This window comes from Calypte anna, chromosome 2 (genome assembly GCF_003957555.1).
Source record: "Calypte anna isolate BGI_N300 chromosome 2, bCalAnn1_v1.p, whole genome shotgun sequence".
Lineage (NCBI taxonomy): Eukaryota > Metazoa > Chordata > Aves > Apodiformes > Trochilidae > Calypte > Calypte anna.
This window is the reverse complement of record NC_044245.1, coordinates 124,320,340-124,343,047: the sequence shown is the minus strand read 5'-3', so window position 1 is coordinate 124,343,047 and position 22,708 is coordinate 124,320,340. Positions and strand designations below refer to the sequence as shown.

Sequence of the window (22,708 nt, the reverse complement as noted above, 5' to 3'; positions counted from 1 at the left end):
GCTAACACATGTATGTACCCAAGTACTGTAGTACAATATTCTGAACCAAGAGCAGAGAAGAAATTCAGTTAAAAATAGTAATAACTCCCTATGATGAAATCAGAAAATAGTTTCCAAAGTGAAATTTTAAACAAAAAACTCTGAGCCAATATTAATAAATTGAATTCAAGTAAGTTTAAGTTGTTCCTCTTACCTTCCTGGTGCATTCCAAGTATGCATTTACTTCACCTGAAGGTGTAGCAACCTTAGTTTGTGAAGCAGGGTGGAGGTATTGTTTTCCTAGGCTTCTGCAGGTGCCTTTTTTTAAGTTGTTGGGCTGGTTTGGGGTTATTTTCGATTTTTTTTTTGTGTGTGTGTATGTGCGTTTGGTTTTATTATTTTTTTCTCTGCTGCTTCCTAAGCAAAAACCAGTCTGTTCCCAGCTTCCGAGGTTGCTTTCTTTCAAAGAGCAGTCACTGACTTTCAGCTTGTGCCTGTGTTTTCAAGGTCTGTGTTACTTACCACACTGAAGGTGCACTTTATAACAAGAAGGAGCTCTTATCAAGCTCCACTTCACACCAAGTTTTCTTAAGATGATAACAAGCCTAGCACCGTTAGCCAAAGGCCCAAAAGCCTTTGCAAACCCAGTCAGAACAAATCAATCTGAACAAGCTCCGTGGCTTCTATCCTCATTGGAGCAACCGGGCTCTGCTTCAGCTCCTGCGAGGTGCAAGGCAATAGCTCCACCTGGAGTACCAACACATAACTGATCTCACCACTTAGGAAAACTGCAGCATTGAACACTTCAGAGTATGCTGTAGCACAATAAGAGTTTAGGATCTTCTGGTGGAACAAGGATATTGACAAAAGGTTTACTATTAGTTTCCATAAGAAGCTCTTACTTAATCATGCTCTAAGTACTGGGAAGCCATTGAGGAAAGGCTGAGAAAACTGGGCTTGAAGAAAGCTCAGGGGAGATATTATTACCATGTTCCAGTACCTACAGGGTGGCTGCCAAGAAAACGGGCATGTCCTTTTTACAAGGAGTCACACGGAAAAGATGAGGGGTAATGGGTGCAAATTACTTCTGGGGAGATACCTTTTGGAAACCAGAAGACAATTTTTCACTATGACAACAGTCAGACACTTGAATAATATCCCCAGGGAAGTAGACTCCTCAACACTGGACATCTGTAAGACTCAAGTTAACAGCAGTGTCTTACCTAAACCATGTTCAAGCCTAGAAAGATTGGATCAGATAATCATTGAGGTCCCTTTCCTACCTGGCATTCTATGATTCTATGTTCAGGTTAATTCTTGGACCTTTCATTACAATAATCTTTACCCCTGTGAAGGAAAGCTTCAAACTCTTCCCTCCTATTAAGCACTCTTATCACTCTTTGCATCTACAGATGTGTTTCGTCCCATTTTGACAAAACGGTTAAAAAAACCCAGGAATTATAAATAACTTTATTATGAAATCATTGTATAAATATTTACATCTGATTCCTGAACCATAAAAGGATATCACAAAATTTTCTAGAAAACAAAAAGTGCACTGTAGTGTATTTGCTTAAGTGTGTATGATACACTTATCACTGTAGACAGTAATCAAAGATCTTGCTGAATATCATTCAGTGCATGTGTAAGTCTCCTTATTTTATTTTCCAGGGCCTTTTTGCTGTGTGCTGTTTCTTCCAAAAGCTGCCGCATTTCCTCCTCAACATAGTAAACCTGAAAGAGCACAAAGAGATCAAACAGAATTTTTCCTTTTCCTCAGCATGCCTAAACCCATATAATTCTGGCAATTCTTAATGCTGATAAGCAATGCACATGCTATATATTTATGCTTAAATAAGCCCCTGACAAGATAAGAATTTTCTTTTAAAAAAGGCATTGATTTGCTAGGAGATAACAGGTAGTGTATCAGAACCAAAATCCCTACAAAGCAGAAAAACACACCAAGGCAGCATGCAGTGGATGACAGTAACTTTTAACATTGGCACAAGTGAGTTCAATGGATTATCTGCCAAAATAATAATTATTCTTGGCTGTATAGGTAAGGGATGTTTAGTTATCAACTTGTAACAGCTACGTAGCATGGAACTTTACTTTGTTTGCATACAGAACCTCATGATAGTATAGTTCTAGAGATTTTCTTGCTGTGCAAAGACTGAGTACTAAACCAGGGTTGCTTCTATGCAGAGATGGGCCAGCTAGATATAAATAGTGTATGCTAAGCACTACTGCTGTAGTTGCTGTAGTTGCTGTAGAGTAGAAATGCAAATACAATTAAAATATAAATTTAGTATTAAAATTACCTTTTCATTTGCTGCTTCAATTTGTTTTTCCTTTTCACTTGCCAGCTGCAATAGTTCATCCTGATGAGCTGCTAACATTGAATCCAGTTGTTTTCTAAAAGCATCTTCCATTTCATTAAGCTTTTCCACTGCAATTCTAAAAAATTACAAATACAAGGAAAAAAAAAATCACACTCCTGCAAACAACAGAGACATTTTGCTTTGCCCAGTTCTGCCTTTGATAAGTTTTTAACAACAGACACAAAGACAGTGATTTCAATATCTAGCTTTGGAAAATGTTCTGTTTTCTCAACTACGTGTTCTAGTTTCATGCACTGTGTTTAGAGCTCTGACATTCCACTTAGCAGAAGCATTTAATCACTAGCAAAGAATATGAAGATTAGGGCTTGCCGCTGTCAACATGGGTAAGAACTCCACCTGTTTTCAACCATCTACTTATCATGCTTTTGCTTTCTGAAAAGTCAATGACTGAACTGTAAGATCCTGTGAATATCCTGTATAAGCCTGTGTCACACAAACAGAACAGTGTCTGTGTCACAGCAGTGAAGTATTTTCTTGACTCCAAGCACCTTTTACTTGTAGGGGATAATTCTAAAGTATGTAGCAACATAAAGCAAGGCAATTTATTTCACTATACAATTAAATCACACCAAAATTTTCAAACAAAAGAACTATTTGGGACAGAATTTCAATTTCATTACTGTTCTTCCAACAGTTCCAAAACCTAGCACTACTTATTGTTTGAGGGGGTTGGGTTGGTTTGTTTGTTTGGGATTTTTGCTTGTTTGAGTTTTTATTTCCTTATACCAGCCATAACCATCAAGGTATTTTATTAATCAGATGAGCTTCTTCAAAAGTATAGTGCCAGTATAATTAATCAAAGCACTTAATTTAAAATGTAAGAAAACCCTTAGTCACACTAGCTTATTCTTTCAGTAAATGTGGTTATCCCTCCTAGATAAATATGCAATCTTATTAACTAGGTAATGTTTTCTTAAGAATAATTGGGAGGAAGCAAGTAAAGAGGCCAAAGCATAAAGTAAAAATCATAGTAACAATCTAAGCTCCACCATACTTCTACACAATGCCAGATGCATATGAAATAACTGGGGATCATTTAAGTCCCTGACCACTTCCTGGTTTTATAAGTATTTGTTTCTGTATTATCTGATAGTTACTATTAACTGCTAAAACTACTGACAGTACAGGAGGAACAATAAAAAGAAATTAGAAAGCTATTGCTACTTATATGGGAAGAGAATGACAGATAACTCATGAACAGTCTTGTCTGTCACACAATGAAATATTTATTACTATTAATGTTTGGTCCTAGGTTGTGATAACTACTGAGGACCTCAACTTCCTATGTTGCACACAAGCTATTTTCATCATCCTGAACAGACCTTAGTGAAGCACTGTGACCACTCCAATAAGCCCAAACGTGAGCCATCATTGCTTGGCCTGACCTGTGATTTGCAACCAATTTGTCCTGGTCACAAGCTAGAAGGTTTACAGGTTCATGCTCAAGGAAACTGCCATATCCTACAAGACTGTGCCTCAGTACACAAAGCTCTTCACTGGATGAGTCCAGCCAGCACATGAAGTCACTGTATCCAGTGTCCCTATCACATCAGGGTTATGTGTAGGCTTCTCACAGAGGGACACCAAAAGCACTCTGGGGAAATGGGCTTACTAGGGCTGAATGAACGTAGGCTCCAGTTATTTTCAAAGAAAATGGCAACTAAAGCTAAGAAGTTTAAAAGATAAATGCTATATCTGAATGCTAGTTCCAAGAAGTCACTCATATAGCAAGAATTACTTCTTTGCACACAGAGTTTGCAGCAACCAGCCTCACCAAGTACTTAAAAAAGTATTACACAATCTTTCACTATATAATCAAACATTTTTGTATACCTATTTACAGTGAAACTCTATAGTAACTGAGCAGCCACAATATAAACTATTAAGGTTTTCACCTCTGAGTTTGAAGACTTTTATTTCTATCTTCAATCAGCTTCTTCTCTTTCATATCAAAGTTCTCCTTCATTCGTTTAACTTGCACCTCCAGCTGGCTTAACAGCTCTCCTTTACCTTGCCACTTCTTTTTTAGTGCACTGAAAACACACATATTTACAATCAACATAGTCAATATCACTCCTTAGGAGGGCAGAAAAAGTTTCAATTTTTCCAGGTTTCCCTGGGTTCTGATGGCAGGCAAGTACTCTCTAAACACAAAACAACTTTATAGCAGTGTGGCATACTATGGTTACCCCAAAGAATTATTGCCCCTTTGTATTACCTGTGTGCATTCTTAATGTCATCAAGTTCTACTTCTTTCTCTTCTAACAGCTGTTTTAATTCCCTTTTTCTTTTGTTTTCCCTTTCTAATTTTTCCATTAGCTCTTCAAATTCAGCAGCTTTTTCATCCAATTGTACTTGACAAAATTTCTGAGCTTCCAGATTTTCTTCCTGCTGTTTTCTCATTTGTTTATCTTTTTCTTGTAAGCCCTTTAGAAGATAAATATTTTAGAACACAGAGACTCCCTTCATTTTAACATTATTGTTACTCTTAAAGAGTATTTGTTTAGTCTATGATGGAATAAAGTAGAACAGAACATGTGCAAGTTTACTCTTCTAAATGCATTATTTTATGAAAGATACTTGTAAGGTGACAAGCAGTTAGATGACTTTTACCTGAAGTTAGAATTAAGTAAAATAAACAATCAAAACAAATCTGAAATAGAAAACAATAAAGACCTTATTTGGAACTCTAATACAACAACATACTCTACCTACAGAAATCACTGAACTCATGTTTTTAAGTGGCTACGTAGTTTAACAAGTAATGTATCTAACCCTGACTGACTTAATATACCATAAAATTTTGCTCTGATTAATAAGCTAAAGTCTTAGGTCTCTGAATGAGATGAATGAAATTAATAGAACAAAACATAGTAACTCTATTAAAATAAAATATTGATGTACAGGAACAACAGACTATATTGTAAAATGAACTTGAAACAAACTATTTTTTTTTCCTTTTCTTTTGATCACACAGGAGGAATTATGCTTATAGCATATTTTTTCCTCTCTGAAAATCATTATCAAGGATAACTTGAAACAAAGCAAAGAGAAGAAAGTCTTCACATAAATATAGTTCAATGACAGATTCAAAGTAGTATCTGTGCACATCAGATTACCACAAGGCACTCTTCCTCTCAAGAAAATGTATTTCCACTAACATACAGATTGTGTTTTCTGAGTTGGTAAAACTAGGGAGTGCAAAGCCAGCTTTCATTTCTGCTTTTACAATAACTTTCATTGCAAGTCTTACATTTTAGCTAAGGACAAAAATTTTCAGACATGGCACTTACTTCTTTTAATCTCCTAATTGTTTCTGTCTGATCGTCCACTATTTTGTTTTTAATTTTTATAGTATCACTGTCCTGCTCCTTTTGCTTTTTTAACATCTCAATCTCATTTGTTAAAACTTCAATTTTTGCCTCCAGTTTTCCCCGATCTTGAGCAAGATGAGCTCCTAGATAAAACAGGATATTCAGAATACAGCATATTTTACAGATGACTTCAAGATGTATAACGCCAGGGGGTTGGGGAGTGGGAGGGAAGAACCACCTTAAAAAACAAACATGACTGTTTCACCCTCCAGAAACGCTGTAAGGGTTTCCTCTGCAGGTAAGTAACACTTAACAGGAAATGTAGGACTTAAGGTTGGTATTTCTGTGTATATATATGTGTGTGTGTATATATATATAAAAATATTTATATATATTTCTGAATAAAAATTCCTTACAAACTTCTCTGATAAACGTCAATAGTAATTCTTACAGACTGAATCAGTCTCAAAGAGCCCACAAGGTGGTGCCAAGTCAAATGAATCAGGGGAAAATTAAAAAAGCCTAAGCTTATACCACCAGGTATTTTGCACAACTTTTTCTTTTTTTTTTTTTTTTTAAGATACATACTGAAATTTTCATATTAGACATAACTGACAGAGAAGCAGCACTATGTAACACTACTTACAAATCCTTGTTTTGCTAGTTTCAGATTTAAAATGTCTTTGTTTAACATTATAGTATTTTGACATTTTGCTAAAAGAGACAAAACTGTACTAACTCCCACAACTGCTGAAGTTCCTATAACGGCCTTCACATCCTGGCTTTATTTTTGCACACTATCTTTACAACTAGCTAAAATCAACAAAGTACCCAGAGACCCTGCCATGATTACAACTATATTGGAGTGTTTATTTGAAAGATAGGACTTTGAACTCCATGTTTTTTTCTGCAAAAGAAAAAAAGATTACCTTGTTGTGCCAACTCTTGCCCCCATATTTTTCTTTCCATTTTTAACCCATCAATCACAGACTCCTGGGCTGTCAACTGAGAAATGAGTTTTGCATTTTCCTTTTTCAGAAGTTCAAGTTGAACAGCCTTCTTCTTGTCCTCCTCAGTCACAGTTTCAAGTTCCTCTGTTTTACACTGCATGAAAGAACATTGGAAAAAGACAGTGAGATCCTTTAAAACAAGTATTCAGGATATCAAATCAATACTAAGCAGCTAGGAATATAATACTGATAAACAGTGAATTAAGTTAACTGAGAAATATTCTGTTTGCATACAGAGCTTTTATCTGCATCTCTTCCCAGTAATGAAACGCAATTTTTTGCTTCAAATAGACATACTTCAGTCCCAGAAAACTATAAACTGATTTCACCTTAAATGATCAATGCCACTGTAAAAACTTGTTTAGGATTATAAATCACAAGTAAAAAAAACCCACAAAAAACCAAAGTCAAGTTGAGAGATTAAAACCAAATCAAACATACAAAAGCTAGAATGAACTTCCACTACCCATGATAAAAGGCTATCTTCAGTTGTCTTTTTGTTTTACAGGTTACAGCTGTTTACTACAGCCATTTTAAAATTTTGTTTTTAGCAACATCACTGGCAGAATCCTGGTCTGTACAGTAACACAGTGTTTGGACACCCAAACAGCAACATGTAGGGAAGAGGTTAGAATGAGCTGTGCAGGGCTTGTGCTGCACAGAAGTCTTAACATAGTAATGGACTATATATATATATATATACATTGATTGTATCACACCACAAACGAGTTATATTCCTAGGATTTTTAGAAGTTATTAATGGACAACATAGTAATATGGTATATTCCATATTAGTATCTTCCACTAATGAATACAGTATTCATTAGTGGAAGATAAAGCAACTGTGCCCACATAAAACTAGACAATCAGTAGAGAATGACTAATATTACTAATTTTATGCAACTCTAAGCTGCCAATAACTGTACACTTGATTATTTGTGCAAATTCCTTTTTTCTTCATGCCATATATATCGTATGTAGTTGAAATGTTTTGAAACAGGTACCTTCAGGTTTGCTGTTGCTTCTTCATTTGATTTTGTTAATTCTGCAATCTTTGCTTTCTGTTCTTCCACTATGCTTGTCAGGTCTTGGATCAGGCTTGTCATCTCTTTTTCCCTTTGTTCAAACTCATGCAGAGCTTGTTTATGTTCAGCTAGATCAGCTGCAACATTTTCAAAATCCTCTTTTACCTGAAGTTTTGTAAGACAAGATGACTTGAAAAATTGCTAATATTTGGAAAAAGTGTCTACATACACACAAGTGACATTTAAATTTCAACTAAAGGAATAAATTAAAGTTAATCAAAAGTATGTGTAATTAGCAAACATCTGCAACTATTTTTCTACCAGTCTGTTGCTAATACTTCAACCAATAAACTGGTTCTTCTCAGCTACAAATTAGTAGATATTTGTTTTCATGGCAAACAGGAAAAACTATAGCTTAGTACATGAAAACAATACCTTCTTTTAATCTCACTGTTAAGATTAACTTTAAAATCTGAAAAGAAGAACATAATTTTTTTTTCCTTGCAAGCAAAAGATCTGAAGCATGAGAAAACCCAGTCTTTTCTTTGCCCTCTTCTCCCAGGTATAGAAGTGCTTTAAGATGAAGAAAAAAAAAGGTTAAGTGAAAGAGAAGCATTTAAAATTTTATTTCACTTTAATTCTATGGCATTATAGGTTATCTAGGGAATTTAGTAAGCAAGTTCTGAATTTCTATTTGAAGTGCATATCCAAAATTCAACATTGAGAAGTTAAATGACAGGGAACTTCATTACTAAATACACTCCTGCATATGTAGCCACAACTGTGACACCTTATCAAAACATCTCAAGTTTTTACAGTAACTGAATATTTTCTCATAGAAGGTCAACATCTTTTAAGAGAAATAGATACCACCAGATAGAAACTTTTCTAATTTATTTTAATAAGCTTTTAGTTATGAACTAAAACGCCGGGTTTTTTGAGTGGTGACTTGGCATTTAGTTTTTTTGTAAAATTGACATTTCAGATCTTACTACCAATATTTGCAGATGAATCCTTGCAACAGAAACCTCAAGTATCATGAAAAGCCACCAACCCACAAACAACAGAAATGATCAACCTCCCTCCCCCAAAACATTCATAAGAACTACACCTCCACCTAGTCTGCAATGAAGTGGTCTCTTACCTCTTTAAATCTTTTTGCTTCAATAGTTAAAGCTAAATGAAATTCATCTTCTAACTCTGTATACTTCTGCTTTAACATCTTAATTTTCTCCTGAAATTCTCTAACATGCTGTTCATGCCTCTGTTGCTCTTTAGCCACTTCTTTTGACAAGGCATCTTGAAATTCAGGTCCATTTAAAGCAACTCGGTTTTCACGTTCTTTCCTAAAGTTGCCAAACATATCTTTGAAACAAAAGCTGCAGTATCTCACAGTGCTATTTCAACTGATTACCTCAGTATTTCTTAAAATAAATGGGGATACATTTCTTAGTTTCATAAACAGATTTTCTTCTGTGACAATGGCCCTGGGATGGAAGAGTATTGACTATGGTTAACACATCCAAAGCAATAACCTTACTTTTGAATTGGTAAAAAATGTTTTGAATTGGTAAAAAATGTTTAGTTGCTTTTTGCCTATTAGGGAGCTTTTGTTTGATTTGCTGTTAAAGATCTGGAAGATACAGGAACTGGGAAAAGTGCAGCCAGATAGCCTTTTTTACAGTCATTCTTTTCACCCTCACCAAACAACTGTTGCTTCTTAAGACTCAAAACATTAAAAGCAGCAGCAATGGGTATCTAAAGGGTTCCAGGACAAAACTCCTTCCTGTCTGGGAATATCCCTGGATGAGAATGTTGAAACAGAATTACCCTGTACTTGAAGTCTATTCTGTTCACCTGCTTTAAAGCACAAACACAAAACATATGTACTGTCCTTCAAATACATCTTTTGGGGATTTAGGAGATAATAAATGAAGCTTTCAAAACATAGCTACCAGATTTTTCCCATCTAAACGTGCAGTTATCTTGGTATTTGAATACATTTATCGTTATAAAATTCAGCAAGTGAAATCAGCATATTTTATTTATAACCTCCCTCATATGCTAGTACAATACACACTACTCCTTGCTTTAGTTTATAGGCATATTTGATTGTATTAGGTAAACAGCAGAGACTTACATGTGAGCATTCACATGTAACTTCAATGTGAGCATTCACCACACAAAAAAAGTAAATTTTGAGAGAAAATAGTAAAATAGCCAACAAAGCCATTCACCCAATCTAAAGCACAATATTGTAGAAGCTGACTTTTTTTTGAACATTGTGTTACTATAATATATGTAGAACTTCAGTGAATAATTTGAATGAGACTTTATTTTATCTGATTATTTCCTGGATTAAAGATCTAGTATTTAAAATAAAAAAGTTCAGCAACATAAGACAAGAACCTAACACATATGAAATGTGCTGCCTACATGGACTTGTGAGTCAGAAGACACTAGAAGACACATATTACTAGATATGAAGACATTCTTAAATGAGCAGGACCATGGCAGGAAGACATCTACGTTTTTAAAGATACCACCTCTCTCATTAAAAAACCCTCAAAAAAAGCCACAGCCACACTTGGCAGAATGCACATATTCAGCACTAGCATCTCTATTAACTGGTGAAAAGAAAACAGAAGACCCCATACCTTTGCTCTTGCTCTCTTAATACAAGAAGCTCATGTAGTTGTTTTACCTTCTCCTTCTGTTGTCGAAAGGATATACGAAGTAACTGCACTTCTCTTTCATTTGCTGATGCTTTAAGCTCTGCTTCCTGCACCTGCTTCATCTGAGTAGAATTCAGAGAGAGCAACAAGATTCTCTTAAGAGTGTAATCTTCATGTCTTATATTTTATTATAGTTTTACATATTTCTGGTCATTATTTTATTACAATGCTCCACAACTGTCAGTATTTTTCACAATATATTCACAATATTTTACTGAATTTTGTTATGTTAGCCAGCCCAAGTGAAGGACATTGTGGTGGTGTTTTTTTGTTTTAGTTTGGGTTTTTTTGGTTAATTTTTTATTTTTCTTTAAACTTAATATATTTTGCCACACTTGCAGAAATGTAAGACTGGATGTTTTACATTAAGTCTCAGCTTAACTTATAACAAGAAAAAATGCAACTTTCATAAAGAAACAAAAATACTTAATAAAGAACTTGCATCGATCAGAGTTGGGTCAGGCATATTGAAAGAATTATTTCCACAGTTGCAGACTCTTGCATTGTAATATGTGCATTAGTTTCAAGCAATAATTTTTCAGATTACTTCAACATAATTTTTTTTAAGTACTCCAGTTACAAAAATCTGTATCTTTAAGTTTTACAGTGTAAAGTTGTTGAACAGAGCTGTTTTCTAATAATTTTAAGAAAAACAGAGAATCAGTATAAACAGTGTCATAAGTCAATTTTTCCACTTGATGCAAACTGTTTATTTTATAATGTGAAGTTTTTTTACATACAAAGCTGTCTTTTCTAACTTTTTGATCAATAAAAATGAAAAATAAAAAATTAAAGGAACAGCTGCATGGAATATCCTGCACTGACAAGTAAAACACTGTTTGCAATGTTTATCTTGTCCTATAACATCCCTTAAGATTCCTAGGTGGTGCTCCATGTTACAAGTTCCAAATTGAGAATTCCAGAGGTACCTAAAGTTCATACAGTAACTTCAGTAGTATGAAAATTGTGAGGCTTGAGTGTGAAGCCAAGTCTTCATATTTTACATGTTAAGCCTCTTCATGGATAACATTTAGACACACCTCACTGTACTCCTGTTTTGTAGATAAAGTGACACAATTCTCTCCTAAATTAAAGGACTTAAAAGTTTCAAGTGAAACACATGCACATTTAGAGACTGCTAGAAAAGAGAGTTCACATTTAGATGCATAGTATCTTATTTACCTTGAATCCCTTAAAGAAAAAACCTAGTAATGTTGACTGAAATCCTTAAATAGTAACTATGTAGTGTAACCCTAATTTACCACTGAAGTTTTCTGCCAATGTGTACTATGAGGAAGCTCAGGAAAATATTCTAGAATTCATTAATCTCACAGTTGATAAAATAGGCCAAAGATATATTAAATATCAACGTTCAAAAGAGAGAACCTACTTTCTAGAGCATCATGACTATTTTTTGAAGCATGATTATTAATGAGGATTTTGCCAAAGAATCTTAAAGACAGGAACAAAGACTCCCCCTTCAAGTTTAACAGTTAATGCTACTAATAGTAAATGCTACTACTAACAGAAGAGATTATTTATTTCCACTAACTCAAAGGAAAAATAAAAATCTTATACACCAGGAAGGTATTTTATTTTTTACAGGAAAAAGGAAAAAAAAATACCAGTGTTCTCTTCTGTAAATCACTTAATATGTTTCAGAGACAAGTGTGTAAGTGATCTAAACTGATCCATAATAGCTCCAGGCTATTTGCAGGTAAGGAAAAAAATGGAAGACCCACTCAGGTAGGAACAGGAACCTGAAGTGGAAGGGAGCTGATCTATAGCTTGAATAGCACTTCCAGTTGCGCTGTCAGCACACTCCCCCATTCAGTTTTCTTTCAGGGTATCTAAGCCACAGCATGTCCAAGAGCACCACACTAGCAACACAAACTTTTTAGGGTAGATCTATTAGGATTCAGTTTCTCTAAGTAGGTGTATTTAGTGACACAAGAATGGGCTGATACTGGAATATAATCAAACAGTAGGAGTAGATACTGGAGGACAGCCATTAAAAAATTCACCAATTAATTAAGTCAGAAAGAGTGACAGTATCTGGCCCAGCATTTTGCTCTTATGTATCTTTGCTCAGTATAAAGTACCTCTAAAACCAAGAACATCTCCAGTTCTAAAAACAAAACAAAGAAATGCCAGACAAACAAATGAAAAATCCCCAAACAACCAGGATCTTTAAAATAAGCTTTCAGCAATTACTGTTTTGCTCTGGTTGCAATTAAAAGCATCTAATTTTTTAGGTAGTAAAACAACCACCAGATTTCTATCCAGTTAATCAGATCTTTGTTGATTCCAGCAACAATTAAAAAAAATGTCTTTGTTACTTTATGTTTTCAGAACATATTAACTCTCAGTGTTAATTACATAGGACTTGTTTTCCTTTATCTTGAGACTACATCACAAGACATACTCTCATTTATAAAAAAACATTAATTGACAATTGACATGCATACTTCTTATTAACTACTGACATATAAGAAAAAAGCACCAGCTTCTATTGTGGAAAACTCAACACTTATGGCTTGTAAAATCTAGTGTTTCTTAGTGTATAGGACTACAGTAGCCATTCTGTTGTCATCACATTATTTACTTTTGAAAAATATTTACCTCTATTGTTCTTTGCTGCAACCTCTGTGTCTCCATCTTGGACAGTGTTTCTTCTAAAGTTTGCATGGCCTTCTGATGTTCTGCCTCTTTATTTTTTGCCTGATTTAACTCATTAGTCAGTCTTTCAGTTTCACTTTTCAACTGGTGGACATCTGCTTGCAGTCTTGCTTTAGCATCTCTCTCCTTCAGTATCAGTTCTTTTAACCTGAGAAAAAATGCAATAAAGTTGTACTACAAACATTTTAGTGTTGAGTTTTATGCCAAAGACATTGCAAAAAAGTTAGTAAGTGTTGTAGCACCACATCTTGTTATTTCCTGAGTTTTAGTATTTACACCACTGTCACGTAAAATTGTTTTAAAAATATGTAAAATATTACTGAAGTCATCTGTAGCATTACTATATGGAGGTTCATTTTACGAGAAACTAATCTGAAGACGGCCTCATAGATAGGTCCTTGAGGAAATTATATTTCTGTATAATTTTGCTTTATATAAAAGTAAAAAACACAGTATCAATTTGTAATTTAATAATTTTCTTCAGAATTTTTTTTTTATATAGAGTCTATCTCAAACGAGAGAAACACGGTAAGCATTTTATTCAATGTGGTGACAAATAAAGGTGGGAAGTGAACCTAAAACAAAAGCAAACAAACAAAGGAAAAAAAAAAGGGGAGAAGGGATATTATCAGTCATGGATGGTAACTTAGGAAGCACGTGGCTTGTTTCTTCCTTACAAGAAAGAAAATACATCTTTGAGAAATACAATGAAGAAAAAGCAAGCAGAGCAGACATCATCAGTCACAGACGACAAACAATGCTTTGTTAGAAGTGACAACTTTTTAAAAATTTCAGCACTCAGAAGGACGAGGGTCTAGATGAAGACATGCTAGACCTGACCTGCACAACATATTGTCTACTGACCAACTCTGGCCTGTCAGAAACATCCTTGTTCAAGTGCACTGCCTAGGAAAAAACCAGAACAAAAAGACACCTGTCTGTATAGGTGGAAAGGGAGATTGGACTTGGAAACTTAAAGTACAGTATGAGACAGCAAGTAGAGCTTGTGCTGAAAGAGAAAATACAATTATGATACAGATTGCTTGAAAAGTCATGGCTAGAAATTGAGGTAAGTGACATACTGATACTGCTCTGAGGTAAGAATAGGAAGAAAACTAGAGCTGCAGAAAGGTATTAGGTAATACTAGAGAAACTATCAATACTTCTTGATGCATTATTTTCCAAATACATTGTTTAAAGCTGTTCTCACCTTTTGAAGACTACAAATTGACTTGTCTTAAATGTAGAAAAACCAAAACTCTTACACTAGCACTGTGTTCCTACCTGCTTGTGGTGTATACAGCCATAGTCTGAATATTCTTTTCTTCTTTTGCATGTCTCTGTAGCTCTTGTACTTGCTCTACTAATTTCTTCTCTGCTTGCTCTGCTTTCCACCTCCTCTCCTTCTCCTGATCCAGCTCCTGAATCAGTGCCTTAGCAAGAATGTGTAAGCATGAACTTATTAGGAAACATTCAAATGTAGTAAAATATTACAAATGGCATTCATAATTATAGAACCTTTTTTTTCTTTCTGAAATTCATGGATGACACAGGAAAGTGCAAGCAATCAGGCCAAAACCTCCCATAACAGTGGAATAAAATAAAAACTGTTCCAGCTGACACTACCAGAACTCCACTATTTTTTTACACTACCTACACACAACTGTTTTGCACCTTCAATTTTAAAGTATCAGCAGGAGACATATTCAGGTGAAGATATTCATATTTAATTTGAGATGATATAAAACATACTCGGTATGTTGATTCCTCTGTAGCACCTGAAGTAATTTCTTCTACTTTTTCTGCATTGCTCTGTCTTCCAGTCACTATTTCAATTTTTTTTCCTACTATGTCCAAGTCTTGAGAATCTGCTGATGAATCAAGATGAGAGTCTTTCTGTCTGGACTGTGGACACTTTGATGGACTCTTCTTCTGTTCCCTACAAAAGCAAGTCACCATGGTATATTTGAGAATATGCAGTGTCTAATCAGTAACAGGGGATTCAAATACTTCTACAGGTTTTTACAAAACCGTAAAATTTTAGACAAAAGTTTACAGTTCTGTTGAGAAGCTAAATTGTACAGAGTTCAATAAAATGTAGATGCTATATGAAGAACATATTTTGATCACACAGATACGAAAAAATTTAGAAAAGCAGAGTAGCTGTAGAGCTGCAGTGACTGAAGAAACTAATATATTCAAATTGGAATAATCTACAAATCTATTTACTATATAAAACAGATTAGTATGGCACCCTCAGTTTCATCACAAGCTACGGACAGTTCTATTGTTGATCACTGTTCTGACACCATGAATCTTTTATTTTGTAATTTTACTGAGATCTCTTGCTTGTGGAGAATTCTCCTGTCTCCACAATTTAAAAGAAAAATGAATATTCAAGTTATCAGAAATATGGATACGTTTATTTTTGAAACTTAAGTTCAATTTGCTTTTCACCTGAAGACAGAAAATGCTCGTACAGGGGAACGACTGAGTGAAGTGTGAGCTTCAAAATGTTTCAAATAATATCTAACTACATAAAAGACAAATATAGAAAAACTAGAGTGCAGAAAGGTTATATACACATATATACATAATATATACAAGTTATATTAAGAAAAAAAGGACCTGTATATTAAACACTAATAAGCAGATCCAAATGACAAATACCTCTGTTCTGGGAAGGAACATCTCTAAAATTTAAGAAAATTGTTTTTCTAATCAATAGATTTGTTATGAAGCCTCAGTGATAATAATTTTTAGAGCATTACTAACAGAGCAAATTTACCCAACCTATTCCTTTCAGCAAAATGTTTCAAGTCAAACTATGGTCACTCTCACAATATTCAGCTGAATTCATTTTGGTTTCATATGGCAAACCTTGGGATACCTGTCAGTTATTTTGTTCTTAAGATGAGTTGCCTGACACCTTGTAGATAAGGTAGTTCTGCGGTAAGTAGGGATCTTGCTTCTTTTCACCACCTTTCTGTTCTCTTTCCCACTGTCATTTTCACTCTCAGAAGTTGGATCTATGTCCCTCTTAGCTTTAAGAACATTTGGAGGAGCTTCCTGTCTTGAGGTATCAGATACCTAAGAACACATAGAATTTTTACATAAACATTTTACAATTTCTAGTTAGCTACTTTCCAACACTTATTCAGGTGTTATTTTTAAAAAGATAATGCTTAAAATCAACTTAGAGAAGTAAATGATTGCTTCCAATCTACTCCTTCCCTCCCTGCTAAAACATTTTGTTATTTTAAAGAAAAAATGAACCAAATGTAACAGTATGATTGAGAACACATAGTGGTGTGTTTCTGAAATATCTGAAGTTTGGTTAAACTCCTTAGGCATGGAAGCTTGGTGCAAAATGTAAAACAAATACAGCACTTAAAACCAAAAAAGCCCTACAAACATGCAAGATACACCACAAACTGTTACAAAACCACACACAACAAACAGATCAACCACTAGAAACTATCAACTAGAAAAATTAATTTTCACCAACTCCGTAATCCAGATTTTTTACTCCTTTCCATATTTTACTCAGGTACAGTTACATATATTGATGACTTCAGGGTACAAATCAAAAAAATTTTCTATCAAATATAATATGGTCAGATAATAATATAAGAAACTAGGACTATGTTTTTTATATAGTACAAGAGTTTTTGTGATTCAAAGTGCAATCTTCTGATTTAAAGACTCACTTTTATTTTATTCCCAGTTTCTCAAAATGCTTAAATATGCATTAGTATGAAGCCAGCACATTCATACCAGTAGAAATAACCCAGTGCCTCCCAGCAAACTCTTGCATTATCAAGAGGGACACCTCATTTTACAAACAAAACTTGCTGCACAATCACAGGGGGAAAAAAAATACCTTTTGCAGTATCTGTGAAATTTGATCTTCTATTTTTTTAATTCTTATTTCACTGAATATTTTATCAAGTTCAGGCTTCTCTGTTTCTGAGGATGACACAAGCTCTGTAGAGGAGCTGATGGCACTCTGAGCTGGCATTCTTGTACGCTGATGAAAATGGGCTAACACCTGGTCAATATGTGGTGTCACCACTGGTAAGGTAGCACAGTTCTATTAATAGGAAAGACAAACTTTTAAACATTAATGAGCTGTTTGCAATATAAAAAAAAAAGTGTTGGGTTTAAAAATCAGTACACAAAAACTAGTGCACCTGATCTCTGGATGAGGGACACCTGGATGAAACCAAACAGCCCAGAATGTCTTCTAAACACTGTAAATCTGAACTGTTTTTTTCTGCCAGTTCCACTGGTTCACCAGTAGTATTTCTTCCATCTAGAGCTGTTAGCTGGGGCAAGGCCTGAAGAAGAGTTTCCCTGTAACCTTGGGAAAAAGAACACATTTTAACTGAAATCAATATTTGAAAGACATATCTAGTGTATTTTACATACCCTGTCATTTCATTTGAAATGCATTTTTGGCAAGTTCAAGTGTCTCACCTGTCCCCACGCATAAGGTTTTCAACAGACAATATGGCAAATAAACAGAGAAGCTGCTTGCTGGTCTACACAGGTTTTCCAACCATCATCAGCTCATTGCTGTTGCACAACCTTTTAGCATCAGCCCACTGCAGCCAAACAGTTGTATCGAGTGTAAGGGTAGGGAAACATAATGGAAAAGCAAGTTCTGAGAGACTTAGATAGCTTCATTCTTTTATAGTGACTCACAGAGTTGTCACAGTTGGAAAAGAGAGTGAAATAAGGCATTTGAAACTGTAAGGTCCTGACAATAGACTTATTTGAATTAATAGAATTTGAGCTCCTAAACACTGCAGTTAGTTTTAGAAGTGCCACCATAGTAGATCTGATGAGGTATGTAAACACATGGAGAAAAACACCAGTGGAATTTTCTCAGTTACCAGATAGCTTTACTGGTCCTGTTCCTGCTTTTGTGTTGCCTCATGCATTTGTAAAACTTGTTCACAGGTACTTCTGCTAACATTACCTAAGGCATTAATCGACTTCCCTCTATTATTTCAGAGTTTATTTCCATGAACTCCACATGTATTACACCTGTACCAGTTACAGCCTTATGATATAGTTGATATTTTTTATTAATGTAATTCCTACTGCTCTACTCTTTGTGGCTGGAAATGAAATTTTAAGTGTTTTAGGAAGCATAAGGAGTCACAGACTGACATTTAAAGACTCCCAAAATTATCTTTGAGTTGTCCCAAGTGTATCAATCTTCCACATCTACATTCCTGTAAGAGATTTCCCTTCTTACAAACAAATAAAACAATATCTGCACCAAAAGTTTAAACACAGGTTGTAAGGTTTAAATCACACACAAAAAAATCTACCCCCAAGCCAGAAGCTCAGGGCAACACAACTGAAAGTGATTTACCCACACACATTCCTCCAACTTGTCTGCATGCTGCCTAATGAAGACTCTGACTACTATTTTGAGGAAAACACTGAAGACCATCTTGCAGTCTGCCACTGGTATCTGAAGCTGTGGGAAAAGGAGCAAGGGCTAATAGTGCTTATTACTTATCTTCCTATGGTCCCTACCAGTGGAAGATCTCCACTGGTCTTCATGTACAGGATCTTCATGCACAGGATCTTCATGTACATTCTTCAAAATCTCCAACCTTCTAATAGTAACACTTCCTTACCCCCATTTCTGAAATGCTTTCTTATCACTACTGGTCCATCTCCCTGCCTTAGCCTAAAATAGCATGTGAAAACTTGAGCCTTATGAAAACATAGGAGTTACAATTTTGAGCATATGCTGGGGGTGGTGGGTGAGGGGGTGATGGAAAAAAAATAATTTTGACAGAATTTAGACTTTTGCAGGCTGGTCAGTTTATGACTGACCCTACAAGCATTTTGCAAGCATTATTTTCCCTGTCTGACAGCTTAAGGGAAACCTCTGACCTACAAAGCACTAAGTGTCTACCCAACAAGAGCTCCATACCTGCTGTGTGACAAACTGGATTGGCTTTTCCATTTTTTTCCAGTGTCAGACTTGTTAAGCAGTGCAGCCCCTTTGTGCACTTAAGTAAATGATTAATATCATTTACACAATTGCTGTGAAGGTCAATGTGGCTGATCTTATGTCTGGTTCCATGAAGGCATTGCAGTCCTGAAAGTTTGAGGAAAAAAAAAAGCAAACTAATTTTTGCTATGATCTTAGACTATCAGGTTTAGATGAAATGGCATCTTGCTGAAAAATATTCAGTAAATCATACGTCATAGCTGGAAATTATGTAGCAACTTCTGGTCTATATCCTTGTCTATGTATATTATTATCTGTTGTACACTACCACTCTGTACAATACTTAAGCTAGTTACAAGAGGCAACAGTTAAAACCTAACATTTATTTAAAGAAGTATGTAAAAATAAACATTCTACTTAAAGTTCCCTTTTTAAATTCAGCTCATTAAAAAAATTCTTACCTATCTTATTTATTTCCTATTACAAACTATCTTGATTCTCTAGTTTGGTTCTGTAGAATGTATTTCTGTAGAAATACCTTCTGAGACTACTGCAGTTTCCACTTGGGGAATAACTTTGAAATATTCATGGTAGTGCTCTGTGAACCAGCTCAGCCTTGAAAAACATATGAGAATAAATTCCAGTTCAGAACAACACCAGAACAAACTGAAAGCTGAGAGCAGCAGCAATTACCACTTCTAGCAGCATTACTCAGTGAGTTGGCTGAACTACCAGAAACTTCTAAAAATACATTTGGCCACGTTTTTCAAAGGTAAAGTGAGGCAAAGGATTTTTATTGCACTGTATGTGCCAAAGTCACTTACCAGAAAGATCATGTATTCGATTATATGACAAATTCAGTATTGTTAAATTAAAGAGCTTCTCCAGTCCTAAAAAAAAAAAGAAACAAAGGAAACACTAAGATTTTCAGAAGACTGATCTGCTTTCATCAAATCAAAGCTTGAAAAGTAAGTAATTCAAAATCAGAACCTAAAATTATGACAAAAGCTGTAATATAAAACCAGTTCTAAATTATCATTTTACTATGATAAAGCTTAGAGGCCACATGCTCTTTTAAAAATTTCCATTATAATGTGGCTAGTATCTCATATTAACTTTGTATAGTCTTGATTACATGCATAGCTTCCAGAAGCAAGCTTTAAAACCCATCTTAGGAAAGCTTCCTAAGTCACTACATGAAGAGAAATCCTGCAGACCCTCTACTTTCGTGATGAGGTTACAGGACAAGCTTAGGCTGCGCAGATTAGCCAGGGAACTCAGCCCCTCGATCCGGCGGATTTGGTTCGATGACAGATCCAGGTGCTGCAGTCTCCGGAGGTGGCTGAGCCCTTCGATTCTGGCGATGCGGTTACAGTGCAGGTTGAGAGTGTGCAGGTCCGAGCTCAGGGACACCTCCAACAAGCTGAGAAGGAAGGAAAGGCACCCGCCATCAGCACGGCACCTTCAGCCCCCGGGTGCCTTCATGCCCGGGCCGCTCTACCCAGTGCGTCCCCGGCCCCGCCACGGCCTCCCCGCAAACCCAAAGCCGCCTGCCCCTCTTCACCTCTTAACGCCTTTATCCATGAGGCTGAGCTCCCGGGGGACATCGCAGCCCCCCGCCATCCCGCTGGGCCCCGGTCCCGCTCACCGCCTCACTTCAAACTTCCCTCGCCGCCCAACGGCGACGCTCCGCGCTTTACGGCAGAGACGCAACGCAGTGTCGCACAGCGCCGCTTCTGCGCTTTCCTTCCCGCCCCTCTCCGTCTGGGAGCTAGCGCGGGGACGGGGCTTGGGCTCATGGGCTGGCTTGAGTTCTGCTCAGGGACGTGCTTTGGGACTTATTTTTAATTTTCGCTTTGTAGAAAGAGGGGTTTTCTGGTGCACTGAAAGCCTGGCAAGTTGGGCTTCAGCTGTACTTGCTCATGTACCTGTCTATTCATGGCCATGATGCTGAAATCTGAGGCTCCCACCCCTTGTGTGACCCTCAGACAGATCCCCATGAGCACAGAGACCCCAGAACTCTGCATGGCTGCTGAGGAGTTTCTGCCAGCTGCAGCTGGGGGATCTTTGTGGCCTCATTATTTGCCTCTTTTCTCAAGTGAAAAATGGTAAATCCAAGTTTAAAACGAGGAGGTTTAGGCTAGATACTAGGAAGAGTCTCTTTATTGAGTTAGGCACTGGAATAGACTGCCTATGGAGGTGGTGGAATCACCATCCCTGGAAGTATTTGAAAACTAAATGAGGCTCTTCAGGACATGCTCTAATGGGCATGCTGCTATAGATAGATAAATACATTTTACTTACTTTATTGGGGGAGATGCTGACAGTTGGACGTGGTGATCTTTGAGGTCTTTTTCATCCATGACAATTCCGTGATTCAGTGATATTCCTCACCATGGCCTGCCAGCACAGCAGGGTGAACCTCTTGAGTCACCAGAGGCAGTGACAAGGCACTGTATAGTAGAGGAGGAGTTCAGAGAGAACAGTGTTGAAGGTAAATTTTGGTTAAAGATCAGTGAAGCTGGAGTGAATATTCTAATAGAATTCCTATTTGGTCTAGGCACTGTACTTTAATATAAGTACTACTGTAATAGCTCTTAACATTACTGACTTCAGGAATGTTTTTATTCTTCAGGGCATTACAGTGCCACTACATAAGCTTGAAGTACAATCCTGAGTATCCCTTGCAGAAAATGCAAACCTGTCCCCACGTGGTGTGGGGTGGGTTAGATTTCATTTACTCATTTAAAACTAGAGTGGGGATAATTTTCAGTGGGCAGCTGTTAACAGCCAGCACTGGGATTTGATGTATCTCAGCCCATCTCTTCCTGTTTACTACAGGGGAAACCTAATGTAGCAGACACCTAAATTTTAAGTGTCTGTATTGACACAGATGAGTGCTATCAGTAGCTGTGCTCACCAGGTGCTGTTCTTAATATGTTACTGCAGAAGACCCATCCTGCCTTTCTTTACACTTTACAGCCCACCAGAGAGTGCATGCAGCAGCTCATGCAAACACATCAGTATTTATCAAAGAGAAATATTTAAGCAAAATCTATAGCTAGTATGAACAGCTGTATGGGATGCAAATACAAACATCACAGTGTGTCACAAAACAGTGGCTTTCCTCATGGTTTTTTTTGTTTGTTTGTGTGTTTGTCATTATTGTTAATATTGTGTGGGGCTGCTTTCTTATCAGTAGTAAAAGTAGAATGATGTGTCTGCCAGGAAAACAAATAGATCCTTAAAACCAGTAAAATGGAGATGTATAACAAGTTTGGTGGAATAGCAGGGAAAAGGATATTGCCAAAGCAGTAGATTTTCACATGCCTCTATCTGCAGGCTCTTTAGAAGTCTGTGAATGCATAACAGGGTCCAGTGAGACAGGTGGCAAACTGTTTCTATCTAATGGGACTTAACAGAAATCCCTGAATATCTATTGAGCTCCTTTCAGAAGACAAGACAGAGAGAACACAGTGAGCACAAGAACACAGTGCACAAGACAGAAAAAGGAGAGAAAAAAAAATAAAAATTTGCCAGTCAAATACAGTATGCCTGGGAAGATTAACTATGACTATTTTTTT

The 22,708-nt window shown here is 36.2% G+C and overlaps 1 protein-coding gene across 1 annotated transcript; it reads right to left on the bottom strand.

Moving 5' to 3' along the window:
• Positions 1 to 1,507: 1,507 nt before the first annotated feature.
• On the bottom strand, positions 1,508 to 20,785 carry LRRCC1 (leucine rich repeat and coiled-coil centrosomal protein 1). Its single transcript, XM_008506404.2, has 19 exons — positions 20,689 to 20,785; positions 20,342 to 20,547; positions 19,949 to 20,014; positions 19,104 to 19,271; positions 17,338 to 17,507; positions 17,028 to 17,237; positions 16,035 to 16,234; positions 14,897 to 15,083; positions 14,429 to 14,577; positions 13,088 to 13,292; positions 10,388 to 10,527; positions 8,875 to 9,076; positions 7,710 to 7,895; positions 6,625 to 6,799; positions 5,675 to 5,838; positions 4,600 to 4,808; positions 4,277 to 4,414; positions 2,301 to 2,436; positions 1,508 to 1,713 (listed from the first exon to the last, which is right to left on the bottom strand). The coding sequence occupies exons 1-19, from the start codon at positions 20,745 to 20,747 to the stop codon at positions 1,591 to 1,593; spliced, it is 3,093 nt and encodes a 1,030-aa protein (XP_008504626.2). The 5' UTR covers positions 20,748 to 20,785; the 3' UTR covers positions 1,508 to 1,590.
• Positions 20,786 to 22,708: the final 1,923 nt, after the last annotated feature.